Source organism: Notolepis coatsorum (assembly GCF_963971535.1).
Source record: "Notolepis coatsorum genome assembly, chromosome: 10".
Taxonomy (NCBI): domain Eukaryota; kingdom Metazoa; phylum Chordata; class Actinopteri; order Aulopiformes; family Paralepididae; genus Notolepis; species Notolepis coatsorum.
Window position 1 is genome coordinate 23,455,975 of NC_140174.1, and position 25,452 is coordinate 23,481,426.

Genomic DNA, 25,452 nt, shown 5'->3' on the forward strand with positions numbered 1-25,452 from the left:
AAATAAACTAAACAATGGCAGTAAAGTAAAGTGGCAGTGTGTGTGTCAGTGGGGGGGGGGGCAGAGTAAGAGAGGAGTCCAGATTCTGTGGAGGCAGGTAAGAGAGGGGGGGGGGGAGCTGGGTGTGTGTGTGTGGGGGGGGGTTAGTCCAGGTTCTGTGGTGGCAGGTAAGAGAGGGGGGGGGCTGGGTGTGTGTGTCAGTGGGGGGGGGGGTTTAGTCCAGGTTCTGTGGATGCAGGTAAGAGAGGGGGGGGGGGGGCTGGGTGTGTGTGTTTGTGTGTGGGGGGGTTAGTCCAGGTTATGTGGAGGCAGGTAAGAGAGGGGGGGAGCTGTGTGTGTGGGGGGGTTTAGTCCAGGTTCTGTGGAGGCAGGTAAGAGAGGGGGGGCTGGGTGTGTGTGTGTGGGGGGGGTTAGTCCAGGTTATGTGGAGGCAGGTAAGAGAGGGGGGGCTGGGTGTGTGTGTGGGGGGGAGGGGTTAGTCCAGGTTATGTGGAGGCAGGTAAGAGAGGGGGGGGGGGCTGGGTGTGTGTGTTTGTGTGTGGGGGGGTTAGTCCAGGTTATGTGGAGGCAGGTAAGAGAGGGGGGGAGCTGTGTGTGTGGGGGGGGGGTTTAGTCCAGGTTCTGTGGAGGCAGGTAAGAGAGGGGGGGCTGGGTGTGTGTGTGTGGGGGGGTTAGTCCAGGTTATGTGGAGGCAGGTAAGAGAGGGGGGGCTGGGTGTGTGTGTGGGGGGGGGGGGGGGGTTAGTCCAGGTTATGTGGAGGCAGGTAAGAGAGGGGGGGAGCTGGGTGTGTGTGTATGTGTGGCGGGGGGGGGGTTTAGTCCAGGTTCTGTGGAGGCAGGTAAGAGAGGGGGGGGGAAGCTGGTTGTGTGTGTGTGTGTGTGGGGGGGGGGGGTTAGTCCAGGTTCTGTGGAGGCAGGTAAGAGAAGGGGGGGGAGCTGGGTGTGTGTGTGTGTGGGGGGGGGGTTTAGTCCAGGTTCTGTGGAGACAGGTAAGAGAGGGGGGGGAGCTGGGTGTGTGTGTGTGTGTGGGGGGGGGGGGGTGCTGGGAAAGAGTTCAGCTTCCTGACAGCCTGGTGTATGAAGCTGTCTCTTAGTCTGCTGATCCTGCAGCTCGGAGGCTCCTCATTTGCCTCCCGGAGGGCAGCAGAGTGAAGAAGCGTTGTGAGGGTGGTCATTATGTGTAGTCTGGGTGGTCATCATGTAGTATGGGTGGTCATCATGTAGTCTGGGTGGTCATTATGTGTAGTCTGGGTGGTCATATGTAGTCTGGGTGGTCATTATGTAGTATGGGTGGTCATCATGTAGTCTGGGTGGTCATTATGTGTAGTCTGGGTGGTCATTATGTAGTCTGGGTGGTCATTATGTAGTCTGGGTGGTTATGTAGTCTGGGTGGTCATTATGTGGTCTGGGTGGTCATTATGTAGTCTGGGTGGTCATTATGTGTAGTCTGGGTGGTCATTATGTAGTCTGGGTGGTCATTATGTAGTCTGGGTAGTCATCATGTAGTCTGGGTGGTCATTATGTAGTCTGGGTGGTCATTATGTGTAGTCTGGGTGGTCATTATGTAGTCTGGGTGGTCATTATGTAGTATGGGTGGTCATCATGTAGTCTGGGTGGTCATTATGTAGTCTGGGTGGTCATTATGTGTAGTCTGGGTGGTCATCATGTAGTATGGGTGGTCATTATGTGTAGTCTGGGTTGTCATTATGTAGTCTGGGTGGTCATCATGTAGTCTGGGTGGTCATTATGTGTAGTCTGGGTGGTCATTATGTAGTCTGGGTGGTCATTATGTAGTATGGGTGGTCATCATGTAGTCTGGGTGGTCATTATGTGTAGTCTGGGTGGTCATTATGTAGTCTGGGTGGTCATTATGTAGTCTGGGTGGTCATCATGTAGTCTGGGTGGTCATCATGTTGTCTGGGTGGTAATCATGTGTAGTCTGGGTGGTCATTATGTAGTCTGGGTGGTCATTATGTAGTCTGGGTGGTCATCATGTAGTCTGGGTGGTCATTATGTGTAGTCTGGGTGGTCATTATGTAGTCTGGGTGGTCATCATGTAGTCTGGGTGGTCATCATGTAGTCTGGGTGGTCATCATGTAGTCTGGGTGGTCATTATGTAGTCTGGGTGGTCATCATGTAGTCTGGGTGGTCATCATGTAGTCTGGGTGGTCATCATGTAGTCTGGGTGGTCATCATGTAGTCTGGGTGGTCATCATGTAGTCTGGGTGGTCATTATGTAGTCTGGGTGGTCATTATGTGTAGTCTGGGTGGTCATCATGTAGTCTGGGTGGTCATTATGTGTAGTCTGGGTGGTCATTATGTGTAGTCTGGGTGGTCATCATGTAGTCTGGGTGGTCATTATGTGTAGTCTGGGTGGTCATCATGTAGTCTGGGTGGTCATTATGTGTAGTATGGGTGGTCATTATGTAGTCTGTGTGGTCATTATGTAGTCTGGGTGGTCATCATGTACTCTGGGTGGTCATTATGTGTAGTATGGGTGGTCATTATGTAGTCTGGGTGGTCATTATGTAGTCTGGGTGGTCATCATGTAGTCTGGGTGGTCATTATGTAGTCTGGGTGGTCATTATGTAGTCTGGGTGGTCATCATGTGTAGTATGGGTGGTCATTATGTGTAGTCTGGGTGGTCATCATGTAGTCTGGGTGGTCATCATGTAGTCTGGGTGGTCATTATGTAGTCTGGGTGGTCATTATGTGTAGTCTCTGGGTGGTCATTATGTAGTCTGGGTGGTCATTATGTAGTCTGGGTGGTCATTATGTGTAGTCTGGGTGGTCATTATGTAATCTGGGTGGTCATCATGTAGTCTGGGTGGTCATTATGTAGTCTGGGTGGTCATTATGTAGTCTGGGTGGTCATTATGTAGTCTGGGTGGTCATTATGTGTAGTCTGGGTGGTCATTATGTAGTCTGGGTGGTCATTATGTAGTCTGGGTGGTCATTATGTGTAGTCTGGGTGGTCATTATGTAGTCTGGGTGGTCATTATGTGTAGTCTGGGTGGTCATTATGTAGTCTGGGTGGTCATTATGTGTAGTCTGGGTGGTCATCATGTGTAGTCTGGGTGGTCATTATGTGTAGTCTGGGTGGTCATTATGTAGTCTGGGTGGTCATCATGTAGTATGGGTGGTCATCATGTAGTCTGGGTGGTCATTATGTGTAGTCTGGGTGGTCATTATGTAGTCTGGGTGGTCATCATGTAGTATGGGTGGTCATCATGTAGTCTGGGTGGTCATTATGTGTAGTCTGGGTGGTCATTATGTAGTCTGGGTGGTCATCATGTAGTCTGGGTGGTCATCATGTAGTCTGGGTGGTCATCATGTAGTCTGGGTGGTCATCATGTAGTCTGGGTGGTCATCATGTAGTCTGGGTGGTCATTATGTGTAGTATGGGTGGTCATCATGTAGTCTGGGTGGTCATTATGTAGTCTGGGTGGTCATCATGTAGTCTGGGTGGTCATCATGTAGTCTGGGTGGTCATCATGTAGTCTGGGTGGTCATTATGTGTAGTATGGGTGGTCATCATGTAGTCTGGGTGGTCATTATGTGTAGTCTGGGTGGTCATTATGTAGTCTGGGTGGTCATCATGTAGTCTGGGTGGTCATCATGTAGTATGGGTGGTCATCATGTAGTCTGGGTGGTCATTATGTGTAGTCTGGGTGGTCATTATGTAGTCTGGGTGGTCATTATGTAGTATGGGTGGTCATCATGTAGTCTGGGTGGTCATTATGTGTAGTCTGGGTGGTCATTATGTAGTCTGGGTGGTCATTATGTAGTCTGGGTGGTCATCATGTGTAGTATGGGTGGTCATCATGTAGTCTGGGTGGTCATTATGTGTAGTCTGGGTGGTCATTATGTAGTCTGGGTGGTCATCATGTAGTCTGGGTGGTCATCATGTAGTCTGGGTGGTCATTATGTAGTCTGGGTGGTCATCATGTAGTCTGGGTGGTCATTATGTAGTCTGGGTGGTCATCATGTGTAGTATGGGTGGTCATTATGTGTAGTCTGGGTGGTCATCATGTAGTCTGGGTGGTCATTATGTGTAGTCTGGGTGGTCATTATGTAGTCTGGGTGGTCATTATGTAGTCTGGGTGGTCATCATGTGTAGTCTGGGTGGTCATCATGTAGTCTGGGTGGTCATTATGTGTAGTCTGGGTGGTCATTATGTAGTCTGGGTGGTCATCATGTAGTCTGGGTGGTCATCATGTAGTCTGGGTGGTCATTATGTAGTCTGGGTGGTCATCATGTAGTCTGGGTGGTCATTATGTAGTCTGGGTGGTCATCATGTGTAGTATGGGTGGTCATTATGTGTAGTCTGGGTGGTCATCATGTAGTCTGGGTGGTCATCATGTAGTCTGGGTGGTCATTATGTAGTCTGGGTGGTCATTATGTGTAGTCTCTGGGTGGTCATTATGTAGTCTGGGTGGTCATTATGTAGTCTGGGTGGTCATCATGTGTAGTCTGGGTGGTCATTATGTGTAGTCTGGGTGGTCATTATGTGTAGTCTGGGTGGTCATTATGTAGTCTGGGTGGTCATCATGTAGTCTGGGTGGTCATTATGTAGTCTGGGTGGTCATCATGTAGTATGGGTGGTCATCATGTAGTCTGGGTGGTCATTATGTGTAGTCTGGGTGGTCATTATGTAGTCTGGGTGGTCATCATGTAGTATGGGTGGTCATCATGTAGTCTGGGTGGTCATTATGTGTAGTCTGGGTGGTCATTATGTAGTCTGGGTGGTCATCATGTAGTCTGGGTGGTCATCATGTAGTCTGGGTGGTCATCATGTAGTCTGGGTGGTCATCATGTAGTCTGGGTGGTCATCATGTAGTCTGGGTGGTCATTATGTGTAGTATGGGTGGTCATCATGTAGTCTGGGTGGTCATTATGTAGTCTGGGTGGTCATCATGTAGTCTGGGTGGTCATCATGTAGTCTGGGTGGTCATCATGTAGTCTGGGTGGTCATTATGTGTAGTATGGGTGGTCATCATGTAGTCTGGGTGGTCATTATGTGTAGTCTGGGTGGTCATTATGTAGTCTGGGTGGTCATCATGTAGTCTGGGTGGTCATCATGTAGTATGGGTGGTCATCATGTAGTCTGGGTGGTCATTATGTGTAGTCTGGGTGGTCATTATGTAGTCTGGGTGGTCATTATGTAGTATGGGTGGTCATCATGTAGTCTGGGTGGTCATTATGTGTAGTCTGGGTGGTCATTATGTAGTCTGGGTGGTCATTATGTAGTCTGGGTGGTCATCATGTGTAGTATGGGTGGTCATCATGTAGTCTGGGTGGTCATTATGTGTAGTCTGGGTGGTCATTATGTAGTCTGGGTGGTCATCATGTAGTCTGGGTGGTCATCATGTAGTCTGGGTGGTCATTATGTAGTCTGGGTGGTCATCATGTAATCTGGGTGGTCATTATGTAGTCTGGGTGGTCATCATGTGTAGTATGGGTGGTCATTATGTGTAGTCTGGGTGGTCATCATGTAGTCTGGGTGGTCATTATGTGTAGTCTGGGTGGTCATTATGTAGTCTGGGTGGTCATCATGTGTAGTCTGGGTGGTCATCATGTAGTCTGGGTGGTCATTATGTGTAGTCTGGGTGGTCATTATGTAGTCTGGGTGGTCATCATGTAGTCTGGGTGGTCATCATGTAGTCTGGGTGGTCATTATGTAGTCTGGGTGGTCATCATGTAGTCTGGGTGGTCATTATGTAGTCTGGGTGGTCATCATGTGTAGTATGGGTGGTCATTATGTGTAGTCTGGGTGGTCATCATGTAGTCTGGGTGGTCATCATGTAGTCTGGGTGGTCATTATGTAGTCTGGGTGGTCATTATGTGTAGTCTCTGGGTGGTCATTATGTAGTCTGGGTGGTCATTATGTAGTCTGGGTGGTCATCATGTGTAGTCTGGGTGGTCATTATGTGTAGTCTGGGTGGTCATTATGTGTAGTCTGGGTGGTCATTATGTAGTCTGGGTGGTCATCATGTAGTCTGGGTGGTCATTATGTAGTCTGGGTGGTCATCATGTAGTCTGGGTGGTCATTATGTAGTCTGGGTGGTCATCATGTGTAGTATGGGTGGTCATTATGTGTAGTCTGGGTGGTCATCATGTAGTCTGGGTGGTCATCATGTAGTCTGGGTGGTCATTATGTAGTCTGGGTGGTCATTATGTGTAGTCTCTGGGTGGTCATTATGTAGTCTGGGTGGTCATTATGTAGTCTGGGTGGTCATTATGTAGTCTGGGTGGTCATTATGTGTAGTTTGGGTGGTCATTATGTGTAGTCTGGGTGGTCATCATGTAGTCTGGGTGGTCATTATGTAGTCTGGGTGGTCATTATGTAGTCTGGGTGGTCATTATGCAGTCTGGGTGGTCATTATGTGTAGTCTGGGTGGTCATTATGTAGTCTGGGTGGTCATTATGTGTAGTCTGGGTGGTCATCATGTGTAGTCTGGGTGGTCATTATGTGTAGTCTGGGTGGTCATCATGTAGTATGGGTGGTCATCATGTAGTCTGGGTGGTCATTATGTAGTCTGGGTAGTCTATCAGTAGAAGACCCTTTAATTAGTATATATATACAACATACTATAGTTTAATCTGTAAAGTAAGATGTTGTATTTACTTCTTTTTGTGGGGTGTTCTGGCAGCCATTTTGTGCTGCATGGACAAACAATAAGTAGACTGGCCTGGTCATGTGATGATTCAAGCTAGTCACATGACCTTTATACAATTTGAAAGTAGACAACATGTTGTTTCTTGTGAATTATTATTTTTTTATTCAGAGCAAACTACCATGCTTCTAGAGCTTCTAGGAGTAAAAAAAAAAAAAAATGTGACCATTAGCGTTGTGAAGGGCCAGATTAAAACTGAGAATCTACCTTTATTGTTTGATATACTTTGTATATTATTTATATATACACGGAATATCCCTTTACCTGCGTTCAAACCAGAGTAATATTCGCTCTCCTTATTGGACGGCGCCCTAGGCGCCACCTCGCAAGCCCCCAACGTCAGGTTCAAAGACAAGTTCAGGCATGTCAGAACATGCCCGGAGACAGCGTATTGATCCCAGACAAGGACTGCGGTTTGGGACTAGATAATCACTTAAGTATATATACAGCGCAAGGTGCGCACAGCAGTAGATCACCTGCTTGTCCATCTAAACAAGCCAACGTAGTTCATCGTGTAAATTGAGCACTCGTGCGTTGAGAACATGTGCGAATAGAATAGTAAAGTGTCAGAGTTTAATGCAGTAACGTCAAGTTCGACCTAATCTAATGTGAAGTAAATAGTCGTTCAATTATTGTATATCGTGCAACCACAGTTCGTTCGTGTGTAGCATTACCCAGCGGTTCGTCGTGTTTTAGCTAGTGTACCTTAGCCAGGGTGTGTGGCCTAAATACGTCGCCCGCACCCGAGGAGGCCTAGTCGGAGAACCGTTGGACATGTGCACAGGAGAACCAGCGTCGGCGATTGCAGAACCATTACTGGTTGGATTATATTGATTTGGAACGTGTTACCCGGAGAAGAGCCTCGTTGATTTCCACTATCGTTTGGGATTCAACCTCGTGAGGATTACAACTCGGGCTAGCCTCATGGACAGAGGCTGGCTGGCTGTCATCATTGCTATCGAGCATTTGGATTACAGTTATTGCTTTGCTGCTGATTGTGGGATTTACAAGGACCGACTCCTGTACGTGGAGTCTCTTTATTCTTCATTGAATCAGACTGAGTATCCGAACATTCCTCTACCCTCCAGGCCTTACACCCCGGAGGGAACCCATTGTCTCCAGGCGGTACCAGCGTTGCCTTATATAGTTGCTATTATACGACCGGTGGCATCAACTTAGACCCATCGTAGGAATCCTGCTATTCCCAGTGACTCATGCTGCTGACTGACTTTATTCATATTCTTCGCCATACAAGCGCGACCCTAATTCTCATTCTGTAACCTAATGTTGCATAATAATAAAATACCCTCAAATACTATTTCTTTGTCAATGCCGTGTTCTTGTGAGTGTTCACCATCTATATTTGATGTACTGTCTGGCCAGTAATTAAAGTACATACCTAGCAGTGGTTTAATCTATCACAATCTTTAATACAGTCAGGGTTTTGTAACCCCTCAGTTACAATTAGGATTAAATGGGTTAAGGTCAACCATAAAAAATTAACCCACACTTCAATAGCCATGACATTTCAGTCTCAGATAATTTCCCACAATGTACTTAGGATGCAGGTGAACTACTTTTTCAAATTAGTGGTAGTTTGCAGCCTGTTGTTGCAGCCTGACAAACCATTTTGAGAATAGCTGTGATGTAATTGAAATGTCTTTGTGGTGTAGCTAAAGCAGTTTTAGAGTAGTAGTAGTAGTAGTAGTAGTAGTAGTAGTAGTAGTAGTAGTAGTAGTAGTAGTAGTAGTAGTAGTAGTATCAGCAGCAGCAGCAGCAGCAGTAGCAGCAGCAGCAGTAGTAGTAGTAGAATGCATCAAATCAAATAAAATAAGAGAATACAAATGGAATAGCAGCTGGGCACAACAATAAATAGCTCTCCAGTGGGATATGAAAGGCTATCATTATAATACAATAGTCACAATATATTGTGTGTGCAGACATTGCTCTGAATTGTAATACAGTGATCACAGTGTGTAAGTACTGTGTGTGTGTGTGGAGGCCCAGCCTTGTTAATACAGTGATCACAGTGTGTAAGTAGTGTGTGCGTGTACACAGTGTGCGTGGAGGCCCAGCCTTGTCACAATGTCCTTGCTTGTACAGTAGTACTATTCCCCAACACTGACACTCTCCCCCCTGTAGATTCTGTCCATCTCTCACCATAACCAGGTCCACGCTGAGAAGGTTTGTGGCATCCTGTGACCTACAGACATACACATCAAGGTGGTTAGGGAATAAACAACTCCAATAAACAACAACAATAAAACAACCACGACACCACCACCATTGTCAGAGAAATACACACATATCGCTGTCAGAAACACAAGTAATACACACATTATACACAATGTTATACTGTGTAATTTTGGTAAAAAATTTTGTTCTGAGAGAATTTCGTCAAGTGAAATCAAGGGCCTAAAAAAGGAGAGCGGGGGCCTGTTTGTGGTTTGGTTGTAGAGAACTAGGACAATTGCTTGATTGATTGAAAACTTTAACAGATTTCAGAATGGGTACAGTACAGTACAGCTCAATACATACAATTGTTAACACTTTGAGTGCCACGCCGGGTTTTCCTTTTTACCCCCTGAATGCCACCATCGGCGCCAATGTTAACGTTAATATCGCCTAATCTATGTTTTAAATTATGGCTATGTGTCTAATCTGCCCATCGCATTATCAAAGACTATTTTCCAGTCAGTGCTGTCAAGGCAGATTGGTTTTTTATCGCGTCATTTCCGTTTTAGAGCATTTAGAAAAGCACCCGTTTTGAGATAAAAAACAGTCCATTCTGGACCATTCTATGAAAATCGTCTTTTACTGGAATATTCCACAACGTTGATATTCGTCGGCCTTTTTATGAATCGTTTTCAAATAAACGCTAGATGATCAATATTATACGTGCACGCAAGCACATTCGGGCCGCGCACGGATAATCGCCGCGTTGATTTCCTCTTGGACTTTTACAGTGAAACCGAAAGAGCCCATTTCACAAAACAGCTTATAACTTCATCAAAATTAGTCTGATTATCCTAACACTGATAACATAGAGTCCTTACCTGACATCAGATGGTATCCAACTGGTATATTTCAATACCTGATCACCATTCGAAAAAAACGATAAGTGTATAGATCCAACGCGATACAGTAGAACTCCATGTTCAGCGGGGCTCAGAGGCTCCAGAATGAACTGTGGTAACCCCGGCTGGATCAGTGGACTGGAAAATGTGGAGTACCGGATTTTTTCCCCCATCCATTTTCATTGAGTCCATTCCAAAATCCCTCATGTCATCTGAAAGACGATAGGGGGCGCTTTTTTCCACATATGCTCTCCGGCGGTGCTCGTGTATACTCGGGTAGGCTCGCGTGATGCAATATGATTTCAGATCGCTAAAAAAAAATTATAATAATAATTCCGAGAAATCTCGTGAGTGGCTTTCAACCACATAAAAATAAACCCGAGATATCTCGTGTGTGGCAGTTAAAGTGTTAAGGGGATGCAGACCAGAGAAAGACTTCGTCTTGTTTACATCAGGGTCCCCCATTTTCAATTCATCATAACATATATGACATACAAATTCAAATTCTTTATTTCAGATCCCCATTAGTCACTGCCTCAGCAGCGACTATTCTTCCTGGGGTCTGGATCCAAACATATAAAATTAAACAAGAATAATCAATAAACAACATAAAAACAAAACAAATATCAATAAAACACCAATAAAATATACAAACAATTATAGAACATTAAACCAATTAAAATCAGACATACAACCAAATATGTATGCCAAATTTTCTAATATAGAACAAAAACAAATATCAATAAAACAACAAATATCAATAAAACAACAAAGACAACAAAGACAACAATAACAAATATCAATAAAACAACAAATATCAATAAAACAACAAAGACATCTCAGAGCAAACTAAAATGTGCTCAAAAACAGCACAACATTCCATACACTCATACTCTAATACTCATAACCACTAGACAAACACATTCCAAAACAACACATAACCCAACACAAGAACCCATTCATTAGACACAGATTAGACCTAACCAAAATCAACCTCTTTCTGCATTACAGCCACTCGTAGTCTCCTCTTGAATCTCACCTTACCGGTAATTGAAACCAAATATTGTGGAAGTCTATTCCAGTAGGACATTGCCCTGTACATTACAGTTTTCTTTAAGGCTTCAGTTCTGGGTCTCGGCAGGGCGAACCGACCCTTCAAGGCTTGTCTAGTGCCATAGCCATGACCATCACTAATAAGCACCAGCTGCAAAAAGAGGCACACAGGTTTATGCAAAGTATAAATATTTCTCATAAACAAAATAAGACTACACACTAGTCTCTCATTGACTCTCATCCATGACAGTTCCTTGTGCATTTTCTCAACACTGTTTCTAATTGAGCTATGCAATGCAAGTCTTGCAGCTCTATTTTGAGTAAGCTGTATTTTATTTAAATCTTGTTTGGATGCATTTGACCAGATTGCTGGACAGTAGTCCAGATGTGACAAAACTAGTGATTGTATGACTTGCTTGGTAGCTGTGTCTGTTAAAAAATAGGCATTCCGTCTAATAATTGAAATACTTCTGCTCATTTTTGTTACAATATTGTTAATGTGAGTTGACCAAGAGAGTGTTTCATCTATTATAACTCCAAGCAATCTGGCCTCCTTAACTTGCTCAATATCTGCACCCTGCAAAGAAATATTTAATCTGTGATTCTCTCTCTGAGCATGCTTTGAACAAATAATTAGACATTTTGTTTTGGATGCATTTAGTTTCAGCTTATTTACCGTGACCCATTCAGAAATCTGCATTAACTCGCTTTGAAGAAGACTGCTGAGGTCTTTGGCATTGCTTGCCGAAGCATATATTGTAGTGTCATCTGCATAAATGGAACTGCTTGCATTTCTTAAACTTTGTGGCATATCATTTACAAATATTGAATATAATAATGGTCCAAGGCAACTTCCTTGAGGAATGCCACATTGTAGCGTTTTAAAGCTTGATAAAGTTCCATTAAACAGGACACATTGTTGTCTCATGAATAAATAACTTTTCATCCAGTTAGTAGCTGAGTGTTTGAAACCATAATCAGCTAGTTTTGTAAGCAGCAGTTCATGATCAATGAGATCAAAAGCTGCGCTAAAATCTAACAGTACTGTACCAACTAATAATTTACAGTCAATATTTCTTAGCCAATCATCAGCCAATTGTGTAAGTGCTGTGCATGTTGAATAGCCTGGTTTGTAAGCATGTTGAAAGTCAGAATTTATGTTATTAAGGGAGAAATAATTTTGAATTTGTTTGAATGCAATTCTTTCCATAAGTATACCTAAAACAGGTAAAATACTGATTGGCCTACTATTTGGTCCAGTGAATGATTCTTTTCTATTTTTTGGTAGAGGAGTGACCTTAGCTACCTTCCATATTTGCGGATAAATTCCTTCCTTAAGACTCAAATTGAATATATGACATATCGGACCAGCAATACTTCCAGCTGATAGCTTCACAAGTCTACTGTCCAGATTGTCGTGACCAGAGGGTTTGTCACATTTCAATTCAGACAATAACTTTTCAATTTCTGAAAGATTTGTGACCAAAAATTCAAATTCACATTCTTTGTCCTTCATGATCTGACTTTTTATAATTGAATCTGATAAGTTACCCTTTACAGGTGGCATGTTGTCTCTTATAGTATTTACTTTATTTGTGAAATAGTCATTGAAATAATTTGCAATATCCAAGGGCTTAGTGATGAAACCATCCCCTGATTCAATAAATGATGGTATTTTACCCATTTTGTCTCTACCCATGATTTGATTCAGAGTACTCCATAGTTTTTTACAGATCCGTCTATGCTGCTCACACAGAATGAAACGATCTTCTATCTAAAGATACAGTACCCCTCTCTCTCTCTCTAATACAATTCAAAAGGGCTTTATTGACATGATGGGAAACATACGTTTACACTGTTAAGACAACCAAAACAATCAAACAGAGGTCAGTACAGTACTGATAGTGGAGGAATATTGTGTGTGATTGACAGCCTTTATGGTAGTTGTATTCCAATGGATGTCCTTTTCTTGTCACAACAGCTCACAAATCTTGCTGCTGTGTTTGCACATTGCTGTACTTCACCCAGTAAGTATGTCTCTGATGTCTTGGTATAGTGGGCAGGTATTTTTTTTTTGCAGTGGGTCTTCTCTTGGGAGCCAGCCTTTTCTTGATGATGTGCTCAATGTGTCTGTACCTGGTCAAGGATCTCCTTAGTTTTGGATCAGTCACAGTCCGTTTAGGGCCAAATAGCATTCCAATTTGCTCTGGTTTTGGGTTGATTCTTTCCAATGTGTCAGATTAATTCATGTCAATCATTTTGTTTTCTTATAATTTGGTTTAGTCCAGTGTGGTTTTTGTCTGGTGACTCTGCTTGTGTTTGTGAACAGAGTCCCAGAATCAGCTGGCTGAGCGGGCATCTCTCTAGGGCAGGGGTGGCCAACCCGCGGCTTGCGAGCCGCATGCGGCTCTTTGCCCGTCAATGTGCGGCTCTTCCATCATTAATTTTATTTTATTTTTTAATTTTATTTTTTTTAATGTCACTCATTCCATAAGGACGTAGAATAAACGAGGGAGCTTACGGCTGAGCGATCATGGAGTAGACGTGTTTCACATGAGCTCCCTTCTACCGTGCTGAATATACGTTTCTCCCCATTAGTCTTTATTTTATTTTTATTTGTTTTTTATCTGTTTGCTAGGTCGTCGTGTTTAGTATACATTCATCAACTTTTTTCGACTTTCTACGATGGCGGGGGTGGAAACCAGAGCCATGAAAGAATTAGGCACGACGCCGACACCGCCGAGCATGGCCGCACCGTCTCCCGCTGTCGGGGAGTTAAGCGAAGCTGTGCTCTTGGTCATGACCAAGCTACACGCAGACTCTGAGACACGCATCGCTGAAGCACAGAAGAAAGTACACGCAGACTCTGAGGCACGCATCGCTGAAGCACAGAAGAAAGTGTTGGCGGATTTCTGTATCAGCCTCCGTCGTGAGATATCAGAAGAAATACGGCTGGCGGTAGTCCCGCTGACAGACAAGATGGAGACGATTCACGCTGCCTCATCGGCTAATGCTAACGAACTAGCCATGCTAACGACGGAGGTATCATCACAGTGTGAGAAGATGGCGGGTCTTGAATCCGCCCTGCTGGCTAGGCAGGCTGAAGTCAACAAACTACAGTCGGCGATGGAGGAGATGCAGTCCCGGGATAGACGCCACAACGTCAGGATTGTTGGAGTACCGGAGACCAGCGGTGAAGGCCGTCTCTCTGAGACCATGCCCGAACTGCTGCAGAAGATACTAGGGACGGACGTCCTCCCCTCGCCTCCTATCTGTGAGTCGGCCTACAGAGCGGGCAGGTTTTCTCCCGGCGTGAACAAAGAACCGAGGCCCATCATAGTCAAGCTGAACAGACTCCAACAGAGAGAAATCATCATGCGGTCGGCTCGTACCAGAAGGGGTACTCTGAGGCTTGGCGATCACAAAGTGGCCATTTTCGAGGACTTTACACCGGAGGTTCAAGCTCAGAGAGCCGAGTACAAGGTGGTCCTGACTAAGCTATGGAAACTAGGCCTGAGGCCCACGTTATTCGCTCCCGCGAAACTATCTGTGTTGGAGAAGGTCGGTGGTCAGCGTTTGTTTTGGTCGTTGGCTAAAGCGAAGGAATATCTCGCGGAGACACCCGAGTCTGTTGCTTGATATCTATGGAGGGTGAGTGACTTGGCGGTTTGGGCCTATATACATTGATTAGGTCGACTATTCACAAACACTTGCTGTCATGCCCAGACATGCTAACTGTCCTCTGCCCATCCAACTAGCGGGGCTTCCCAATGACTTCTGTTACTTGCTAAAGCTGACCTCATGGTCGTACTTGTGTATCGCCTCTTTGGAAGCTAACGAGCTAGCTGAACAATGTACATAGTAGGCTAACGTGCTATCCGGATTCGTCACTAGCTTACGCGCTAGCCTCGGGCTAACCAACGGGCTTCGACTATGGTCTGCGATGAGACATTCGTTAATGGTTACGTATTTTGGTTGCTGTTGCTGTTCAAAGGGACATTGGTTTGCACAGTTCAAGAGTGACCGAGTCCCTAACTAACTTCTGGTATGCTTTTTATTTTTATATCCAGGTTGTTTTGAGCTTTGGTGATCCAAGTAGATGCCAAGGTCGGTTGAATATGCATATACAATATTTGATAACAGGTTGGGTCGGGTATGGCTTGCACTTCATGGCTATATGGTTATATGGCTTGCACTCTAGCCATTACCCTCTCTTCCTTTCTTTTTTCTTTCCTATTGTCGCTGTTTTTATGTCATCTATATGCGCGATTTAAATGTGATCCGGTTCTACCTTGGACTAACTGCTGACTCGCCCTAATTTTGTTTTGAATTTTCCGTGAGGCACTTATGCTATAACGTTGATACATTAATATGCAGACTCCAAGGTAGATGGTTACAGGTTGATGCTGAGTAATTATATAATAATTATTGTCGCTGTTTTAATGGCATTTGAATGAGCAATTTAACTGTGATCCGATCCTACCTTGGACTAACTGCTAATCTGCCTTAAATGTGTTTTGAATTTTCCGTGATCCACTTATGCTATAACGTTGCGACATTAATATGCAGACTCCAAGGTAGTTGGTTACAGGGTTGATGCTGAGTAATTATATAATAATTAGTGTCGCTGTTTTAAGGGCATTTGAATGAGCAATTTAACTGTGATTCGATCCTACCTTGGACTAACTGCTCCGACCGATATCTTTATTGAAACAATGTATGATGACAGGTGGTGTCAGGTGTTGCCTATTACCATCCCCGGATTGATTAATGAATGATTGTGTTTAATTCTATTCTTACATAGGTTAGGTCATTTCAGCCGTTGTGCCTGATCAGAGGGACGGCTAAAGGGGTGCACTTTGACCATAACCTTTTTTTCCCTTCCTCCTTTTTTTTGTCATTGTTTAATTGACACTGTTCACACAATTTTGCACAATTAACCTGTGACCCGAACCTGCCTTAGATTATCGGCTGGGATGCTTTAATTTAATTTTGTTTTGAATTTTCCTATACCTTTTTGGGCTATAACAATGTGATGTTGAAGCGCAGATTCGGAAATAGAGGGCTGCAGGTTGATGCGGAGTTATTATTTAATAATGGCTATTTTTACCATTATGGTTGTCTCATGTTGGGGCCAGGACTCAGGTGGTTTTCGACCGATATCTTTATTGAATTTTATTTTATTATTATTTGTGTTTATTGGACTAGTGGGGGTTTACTCAGGGGTTTATCTAGAGGGGGGTGGGAGTGGGAAGCGTCTTATTGATCCATGTCTCTAGTGGGAAGTGATAGGAAGATGACCATCCTCAGTGGATGGGGCATAGGGTGGGGATTGGAGAGTGGGTATAGAGGAACTTATAGTAGGACGGGTGGGTTAGGGTTTAGAGTAGAAGGAGGGGGGGCTGTAGCTGGGGTGGTATTTTTATGTGTTCTATGTACTGTTGTCTTATATATGTGTAAGTGTTCCTCCTCTGAACTCCTGGGATTGACCGTCCGGGCCCGCCGGGATCGGCACCTCTGTACTCAGCCTGGCTGCACGGGTATGTTCTCTACGCACTTATACAAGCTCGACCATGGCTAAATTGAATATTTTAATTTGGAACGCAGGAGGGCTTAACGCCCCACACAAGCGTGCCAGTGTCCTTTGGTTATTGAAGAGGAGAAATATTGACCTTGCTCTCCTTAGTGAGACGCATTTAATGGTAGGTGACGTGTCAAGACTGGCAAATCGGCAATATCACGTTATCTCCTCATCCTCAGCCGATGATAAGACGAAAGGAGTAGTCATAGTTACAAGACGTAACCTTGATATCAAAATCTTGGATGTATGGTCGGACACGGAGGGAAGGATTACTATAGCAAAAGTTGAATTCTTGCATAGGAAGATGGCTATAATAGCATTGTATGCTCCTAACACATTTGATTCAGCGTTCTATAATACAATCACGAAGAATATGTTGGAACTTAATGGATACGCTCTCATGGTGGGTGGCGATTTTAATGCGTGCTGGGATGCTGAGATGGATAGGTCCGGGCCCTCTGAAACGAGCGACCAAAAACGGGCCTCTAAGGCCCTTAGGATGTGGGCTAAAGACACAGGGCTCACAGACCTTTGGCGTTTATGCAACCCCACCCTCAAAGATTACTCTCACCTGTCAGCCAGACACAAAAGCTTCTCTCGAATTGACTATGCATTCGCGTCCCCTAATATGTTTGATAGTTTCGATGTCTCATTGGTTCCCTTGGCTCTCTCAGACCACAAGGGGATTTTCCTTACGGCAACCTTTGGCAGGCTCTCCGCAAGAGCTCCCAGATGGCGTTTTAATTCGACCTTGCTAAAGAACGAGGACTTCTGTTCTGAGTTCAGGAGTAAACTAGCTGAATTTTTGCAGATCAACGTTGGCACAGTAGAAGACCCTAGGGTCCTGTGGAACGCATTGAAAGGATTCATCAGGGGTCATGTCACACTATTTGCCTCCAATTTGCGAAAATCCCGGTCAAAAAAGCTAGAAGGACTGGAATCATTATATGCGGACCTATACGCATCCTTGCAAACTGACTATAATGAACGACTAAACACACAACGTAAGATAGTCAAAAAAGAAATAAACTCCATACTTAAACAACAGTCTGAGTTTTTGATACATAGGACAAGACAAAATTACTATTTTCACGGCTCCAGACCTAGCCATCTATTGGCAATGAAAATACGCTCAAATGATCATTTCTCAGATATCCCCTCGATTAGGACGAGCCAGGGTGCAGTCACTACTGATTCGAAAAAGATCAATGACACTTTTAAAGAGTTCTACTCACAGTTATATAGCTCAGAGGGTAATCTGGATGACTCTAGATTTGAATCGTTCATTGGCGGGCTTGAGATACCCCACATTTCTGAGGAAGAGGCCAAGGAACTGGGGAGACCGATTACTCTCGTAGAATTGAGGGAGACTATTGTTGAAATGCAGAGGGGTAAAGCGCCAGGCTGGGATGGTATTCCACCCGAAGTGTATTTAGCTTTCTGGGACCAACTGGGTCCATTGATGCTCGATATGATCAATTACGCTATCGAACAAGGGGAGTTCTCAAGAGATGTCAATATGGCGTTGATTTCTTTACTTCTCAAAAAGGACAAAGATCCCAATGATTGTGGTAGCTATAGACCCTTGAGTCTTCTCGGGGCCGATTTAAAGGTGTTTGCCAAGGTGCTGGCCCGTCGCCTGCAGAGATTTATGTCTGTATTGGTACACTGCGATCAAACTGGTTTTATCCCGGGGCGTCTGGCTGCAGATAATCTTAGGAGGCTGTTGCATGTAATCGATAACAGTAAAGACAATACAACTCCATCCACAGTTCTGTCTTTGGATGCCATGAAGGCGTTTGACAGACTGGAGTGGTCATACCTGTGGAAGGTACTTGAGGTCATGGGTCTTGGAAAGAGTTTTATTCATATGATTAAAGTCCTGTATGCCTCGCCGTCTGCGATGATACTGACAGGCAAAAACTGTTCCACACTCTTTCCAGTCTCCAGATCTTCTAGACAGGGTTGCCCTCTGAGCCCGGGACTGTTCGCGCTTTCCCTCGAACCTTTGGCCCAATTTATTAGGCAATCGGAGGACATCGTCCCCATAATGGTCAACAATACTCCACACAAAATTGCTCTCTATGCGGATGACCTGCTGATTTTCATGGACGACCCCTCCCGGTCGGCCACAAAATTATTGAGGATAATCGACGACTTTGGTAAATTGTCAGGTTTTAAGATTAACTGGAACAAATCAGCCTGCCTACCTCTTAATGAACTGGCCAAGGCGGTACGACTACCAGCTGATATCCCCATAGTAGAACATTTTAAATACCTGGGCATAGAGATATTCCCCACGCTGAACCAAACTACTAAGTACAACTTCACGGGTACTTATGATAAAATACGCCAGGATCTAGACAGGTGGTCGTCCCTTCCTAACTCCTTACAAGCCCGGGCTTCCATAATCAAAATGAACATCCTGCCTAGGATAAATTTTATTAGCTCAATGCTCCCCCTGCCCCCTCCAATAGACCACTGGCGCAAGGTACAATCGATGGTTTCTAAGTTTGTCTGGAATAACAAACGCCCGAGAATCAAAAGGGCTACTACTCAACGTAGGAAACAAGATGGGGGCCTCGCAATCCCTGATTTTAAACTTTATTTCTGGTCCTTTTCACTGAGACCTCTGATGTGCTGGCTAGACCCTGTAGAGGCTGTATCGTGGCGCTCCTTAGAAGCGGCGGCGGTGTCTCCGCTAAGATTGCAGGATGTAGTGTACTCCACTGTCTCTATTGCGAAATGCCGGCTGAGGTATGGACCGATCATAACTCACGTGATCCAAACGTGGCGTAATGTACAGAGGTCGTGTGGGGTTAAATGCCCTTGGCACCTGGACTCTCCAATTTTTAATAACCAGCAATTACTTGTTGGACACAAGCCGGTTAATATTCCTCAATGGCAAAGGAGGGGAGTGCATACTCTGGAGGATATTTATGATAAGAACGGCCTCCGTGCGTTTCAGGACTTAAGAGAATTTTATGATCTTCCCGGCGAGTCCTTCTTTCTTTACCTTCAACTAAGGTCAGCACTGAGGGCGCATGGCGTACCGTGGGCTCAAGCCTTGCACCCACACCCCTTCCTCAGGCTCATAGTGGACAGGACGACATCCAGAGGGTTTGTCTCCGACTTTTATACGCTCTTAATTCAATCCACGTATAAAAATGTATCATTGGATACAATCTGGCGTGTGGATATCCCGGAGTTGGACCCCGAGTTTGACTGGGATGATGTTTGGGCAAATGTGGCATTATCTTCCCGCAACCCCAATCACCAGCAAATTAATTTTAATTATATTCATAGGACCTATCTTACACCTAGGAAGCTATTTGCTATGGGACTGATAACCGACTCTCGGTGCACTTTGTGCTCTCAAAAGGCCACTGGCACTTATATGCATATGTATTGGGATTGCCCACCAGTGGCCCGCTTCTGGAGGTCAATAACGGACAAACTTTCAGATCTGTGTGGCTTAACTATACCATTCACAGCTGTTACGCTACTCCTGAACGATATAACGACACTACCCGCGTCCGTACAACTGAAAAGGGTTGTCCTAGCGGGCGTCACAGCAGCGAAGAAGCTAATAGCAATGAGATGGAAGGAGCCTGAGAAGCTTACAATGATTAACTGGTCCCTAACTCTATTGGATGTGATTTATCTTGAGATATCCACAGCCCGGGTGATTGGGGTGGGGCAGGCTGGAATTGACCTGTGGTTCGCAGCAGCTGAGAAGGTAAAGACCGCAGTGTGCGGCTGAGCGGGGTTGGGGTGCGTGTTCGGGTGAGTCCGGCGGTCTCTTGGGAGGGGGAGGAGGAAATGTTTTTGTCTGTCTTGTCCCTTGTCTTGTCAACTTGAGTTTAGCTGGGGATATTATGGGGGGGCAGCTATTTAACTAGTTCTTCACTGTTTGGCCACTTTTACACGGTCTCTGTGAGTCTATGGAACACCTACAGGTTTTTGTTTTTTCATGAAGGTTCATTGCTCTGTTTTCAGGTCGTGTTCCCCCAAAAAATGGTCCTTGTGGTGGGTTGGAGATGTACGTTTTATTAATATGGGGTCACACGGCCGGGAATCGGGACTGAACACTGGGAAAGACCATTTATTAGATAGTACCCCTTGGAATTAATTTAGTAGGTTGAACTCTGGTTTCTTTTCTCTTGTCTGTATAATTGTTAGTCATTATTATTATTGTTTTTGTTATTTTCTTGTGAAGTTCTATGTATTGTGATTGTGGTTAATGTGTTGTCTTGTTTCGTGAGAATGTCAATAAAAAAATTTGATCAAAAAAAAAAAAGGACGTAGAATAAACATTTACAAATTTTTTTTAAATTGTCCATTTGCATGTTCTTGGTATCTGAATCTAGGGACATATATGGATCAGTGTCAGAAATAGTGTGTCTGTTACTAGGCTTGAGTAAATTGTAATGAACCAAAGGAGAATATCAATTCTATTTAATTTTTTTTTTATCTTTGACTGTGAATAACACCATGCTAAAATTGACCAGACTTGAAAAATCTAAGCAAATGAATAAAGGGAAGATGATTAAACAGAAGGTTTTGTAGATACAGTACTGAATTCTGCCATCTTTTTTTATAATGTAAATTTCTCCACCATTTTTCATCATATTGCAACACCGTTTTTTGCAAGACGTTCACAGAAAGGTAGAGAAACGAACTGCGTTCTGTTTTATGGCAATAACGTTCAGGTTTGTGGGAGATAATCCCAAAAAATAAGAGAAATAAAAAAGTAAATCCAGAAGTCAGATGATTGACAGGGGCTGGTGTGAGCTGGGTAGGGTAGTTTTTCGAAATTTGAAAGCCCTGAGTCTCTTCCTTCAAAAGACTACACTCACTTTTGGATGTGCCACTTCCTTCCGACTCAATGCCCTGAGATTTCTATTATCTTATATTTCACTAATAACAGTTAAAATAATTGGTAAACAAACGTAATGCTGAAAATATACACCTTTACTGTATATCTCGGGCTTAAGAGGTTAACCCTGTGAGGCCCAAATTAAAAAAACATTAGCAACTTCAGAGGCCAGAGGGTGGGACATATAAACACATTTACTATCAAATAGCATTGTGAGGCTGAACAACAGGACCAATTGACTATACATGTGCTTAAAGGGGAACTATCTTATAAATGGCCTTTTTCAGTGTTTACCATTGTTTCTTAGCTATGTGGACTTATATTAATAGGATCTGTGTCTCTAATTCTCATATTGGTGAATTCTTCCAATTCTCTCACAATATTCACCCTCACTGAACTGAGTAATCTGAAAATTTGCATATCTGTGATGTCAGAGATTTCTCAGCTGCATAATAATGTGGCAGTTGATGTGGCAGTTGGCACCAGGCCACACAGTGGTTGGAGCCCAGCCTCAAAACGGCTTAAGATCTTGAGGTAGAAAAATGCGGTTTTTGAGTACTTGATTAGAAATACAAAACAATGCATTAAAAAAAAAAAAAAAAAAAAAAAAAAAAAACCTAGGTGTTCCATAGACTCACAGGAATTGTGTAAAAGTGCCCAAATAGTGAAAGAAATAGTAAAATAGTTCCCCTTTAACATTTTTTTAAATAAACATTATTTTTTTAAATGGCTAAAAGTGATTTTGTAATTTTGCAACCGTGGGTCTCACAGGGTACTTTTAACCCTGTGAGGCCCAAATAAAAAAGATGCTCTGATTCAGACTGACATCACATCTATATTCTGTATGCTGTTCCAACTCTTTGTTGAGGCTTTATTGAATTAAATATTTGAATACAATGTTTTTATCGCTGCACCATTTCATCCAATAGAAAAAAACATGTTATCTTCACTAGAATAGAAAATAAAGTTGAAATCTGTGCTAGTAGTGATGAACCCAGTAGTGGGGGCAGTAAGAAAGAAGATACAAATATACACATTATTATACACAATTTGAAAAGTAATGTCATGATCTACCAGAATAAATGATCAAATATAGTTTAAAAAGTCAAATGAAGGTGTATTTTATAAACGTTTTCATTCTACTGGATCTCGCTCTCTCTCTCTCAATTCAATTCAATTCAATTCAAAAAGCTTTATTGGCATGAAATTTCACTAATGTTGCCAAAGCACAATTATGACATAAACAACAAACAACATAACAATATAAGATCAAAGAAATACAGGAGATGGTGCGGTGAGTAAAACATGGTACATGTATATGTGTCCTACTGGTTGTCCCCTTTCTTGTGACATGAATTGACATATTTTGCAGCTAAAACTGCACATTCTTTCTGTTCCCCCAGGAGGAATGGCAATTTCTGCACTTCTGTCATACTTTGGAATTTTGGGGGAATTATTTCAATTTTTGGAAAGAATTCCTCCCTAATATTTCTGTAATGTTCACATTGTGTTAGGAAGTGTAATTCTGTCTCTACGGCTCCCTCATCACAAAGACAGCACAGCCTCTCCTCTCTGGGCAGCCAGGTCTGTCTGTGTCTGCCCTTCTCTATCGCCAAACCATGGTCACTCAGTCTGTACTTTGTCAGTCTTTCTTAGATTCTTATCAGTTACTGTGCTGAGGTAGTCTGCCACAGTATTCTGTCTGTTTAGGGCCAAATATGTTTCTAATTTGTGTTGTGATTGTGTGAGTTGATTCCAATAAGTAATGTATTCATCTTTTTCTTTGGTTAGGTCTAATCTTCTGAGGCTGGCTAGGGTTTGTGATGTCAGAGTGTAAGATGTCAGCAAGTTTCATTATGAGTTGACAAAAGGGGCTCCTTTTCTCTCTCTCTCTCCATTTATTCCTGTGGTGGACAGCTGTCAATCACTGGACTCAGTGGTTAATTGCCCCTTAGTAGGACAGGTCTGTGGGCTTGATTGCACCTGATTCAGTGCAGCCGTGCCTAATGGTAGCTGCTTTCTCGTTACCTTTTGTGTTGGCTATATCCTTCTGGTCAGGCTTTCATATATTAAAGTATAGTGCTGTTCTCTGCCTTGTTGAGCATTTTAGCCTTTCGTTGTAGCTGTTCTTGTTTTAGGCTACTGGCTTGATTTAATACTTTCTAGAAGCTGAGCCTTTTATTGTAGTGCGTTTCTTTTGGTGACAGTTTTCTTTTGTTTCCTTTTGAACTGTCATTAGTCCACTATTACACATAAACTTTGTTGATTTGCTTAGCATATTTCTTTCCCCCGACATATTTATGTTCTTTGTATAAACTCAGTTTTTAGGAGGTGCCTTATTTCAGTATTTTTTATAGAGTGTTGATGTATTTTCTTATCTACTAATTATGAGCCTTCCACCTGTAAAGGTTGTTTTTTGTTGTTTACTTTCCCCTTGCCCTTATTGTCTGCTTAGTGGTTTTATTAGTTTTACAAATAACAAGAGTCCCTATTATTTGTTAGTGACCCAAACACCCACAGCCCTCACACTACAAGTGACTGTCGGGCGTTTGAACAACACGAGGAGAAAACCCCCAACATCTCTGAACCAACTATCAGTTCCCTATTTTTCTCTCACTCTCATTTCAACTTCTCCTGTTGTGATGGCATACCGTTCTCCAGTTCTTCAAATCACAAAAGAAACATGCAAGGAGACATTTGACACGCTTTTCTTGACTAACCAAAGGTGAACGTGTGTCTGTGGGCACATTATTGTAGGCTGTGTTTATCGCATGTCAAAGGTCTCACAGGCAGAGTGTACAAAGTGAGGATTGCGCGGCAGCGTTGCTGTGACGACGTGGTTAGTGTGTTCTGTTCCGCAGCGGACGCATCTTAGGGGAGGTCTATAATTAAACCCGTGAGTCAGCAAGGCCCTGCGCACCCGCACCTCTTCACTGCTGCCTGCGGCCTGCACAGGTGCCGTCATTTCAGCTCCTCGTGTGCATCAAGGTAGCACATTTCAGGGGCTTTCCCAATGTACACATGCACTTGCACAATCATCACACGTATAAATACAAACACACACACACGCACGTCGTGCACTCAATTGGACAATGATGGAAATGTATTCATAAATGTTTTTTCAATGCATCAATGACAATAGGTTCACTATGGTATGTTGTAAACAGGTGCCAGAGAGCTGATTACCAGCGAACCGGTGTAGTATCGCCCTCTTGCATTCAGAAGATGTAACTTTATACTCAATGTATGGACAATGATGAGGACAGACAGACAGACAGACGGACAAGACAGACAGACAGACAAGACAAGACAAAACAGACAGACAGACAGACAAGACAGACAAGACAGACACACGGATACCAATATAATAATTGTGCGATAAAAACAAACAAACATGAATGAGCAAGACGTTCTTCACATTCAAGCAGCCACCACCTATCTTAAATGTCGAGACATTACACCACAACTGCGTCACCCAACGTGTCCTGGTGACACCACGCAGTAACACCATCTGCACTCACTTCTGCTGCTCCGATGACTGCAGTCTGCGTCCATTCACACATAGCAGGTACTGACACTGCAATACTACACACTTCATCACACTTTGAAAGGGGAGGGTTGCCTAACAACAGAGGGGTGGACTCGAGTCACATGACTTGGACTTACAACTCGTCTTTGACTTTAACACCAATGACTAGTGACTTCACTCAAGACTTGAGCCTCATGACTTGAAAGACTTAATACCCTAAGCCAAAAATGTTACGCCATGAAAAAGTGTAAAGCGAATCAATTTAATTTCCCCCGATTACAGTTCCACCAATCCACCAGCCGTCAATCAAGTCGCAAAGTTGTGTGTCAGTGCAGAATCATCTCAATTTAATATACTAACTATTATTCCGTTGGCTTTAATATTTAATATACTACTACTAACTATTATTATGTTGGCTTTAACATTTAATATACTACTATCTATTACTCGGTTAACGATTAATATACTACTAACTATTACTCTGTTGGCTTTAACGTTTAATATACTACTAACTATTACTCTTTTAGCTATTACTCTTAACGTTTAATATATTACTAACTACTACTCTGTTAACATTTAATATACTACTAACTATTCCTCTGTTAACTTTTAATATACTACTAACTATTACTCTTTTGTAGGGATGTACAATATTG

At 43.4% G+C, this 25,452-nt stretch overlaps 1 protein-coding gene across 1 annotated transcript in view; it reads right to left on the bottom strand.

Annotated features, from left to right (window-relative positions):
- Positions 1 to 25,452, bottom strand: part of sh3bp1 (SH3-domain binding protein 1) — a 64,579-nt gene that overhangs the window by 37,845 nt on the left and 1,282 nt on the right. Inside the window, exon 2 of the mRNA XM_084323545.1 lies at positions 8,838 to 8,880. Coding sequence (XP_084179671.1) covers positions 8,838 to 8,880 — 43 coding nt within the window. The remainder of the gene's footprint in view (positions 1 to 8,837; positions 8,881 to 25,452) is intronic.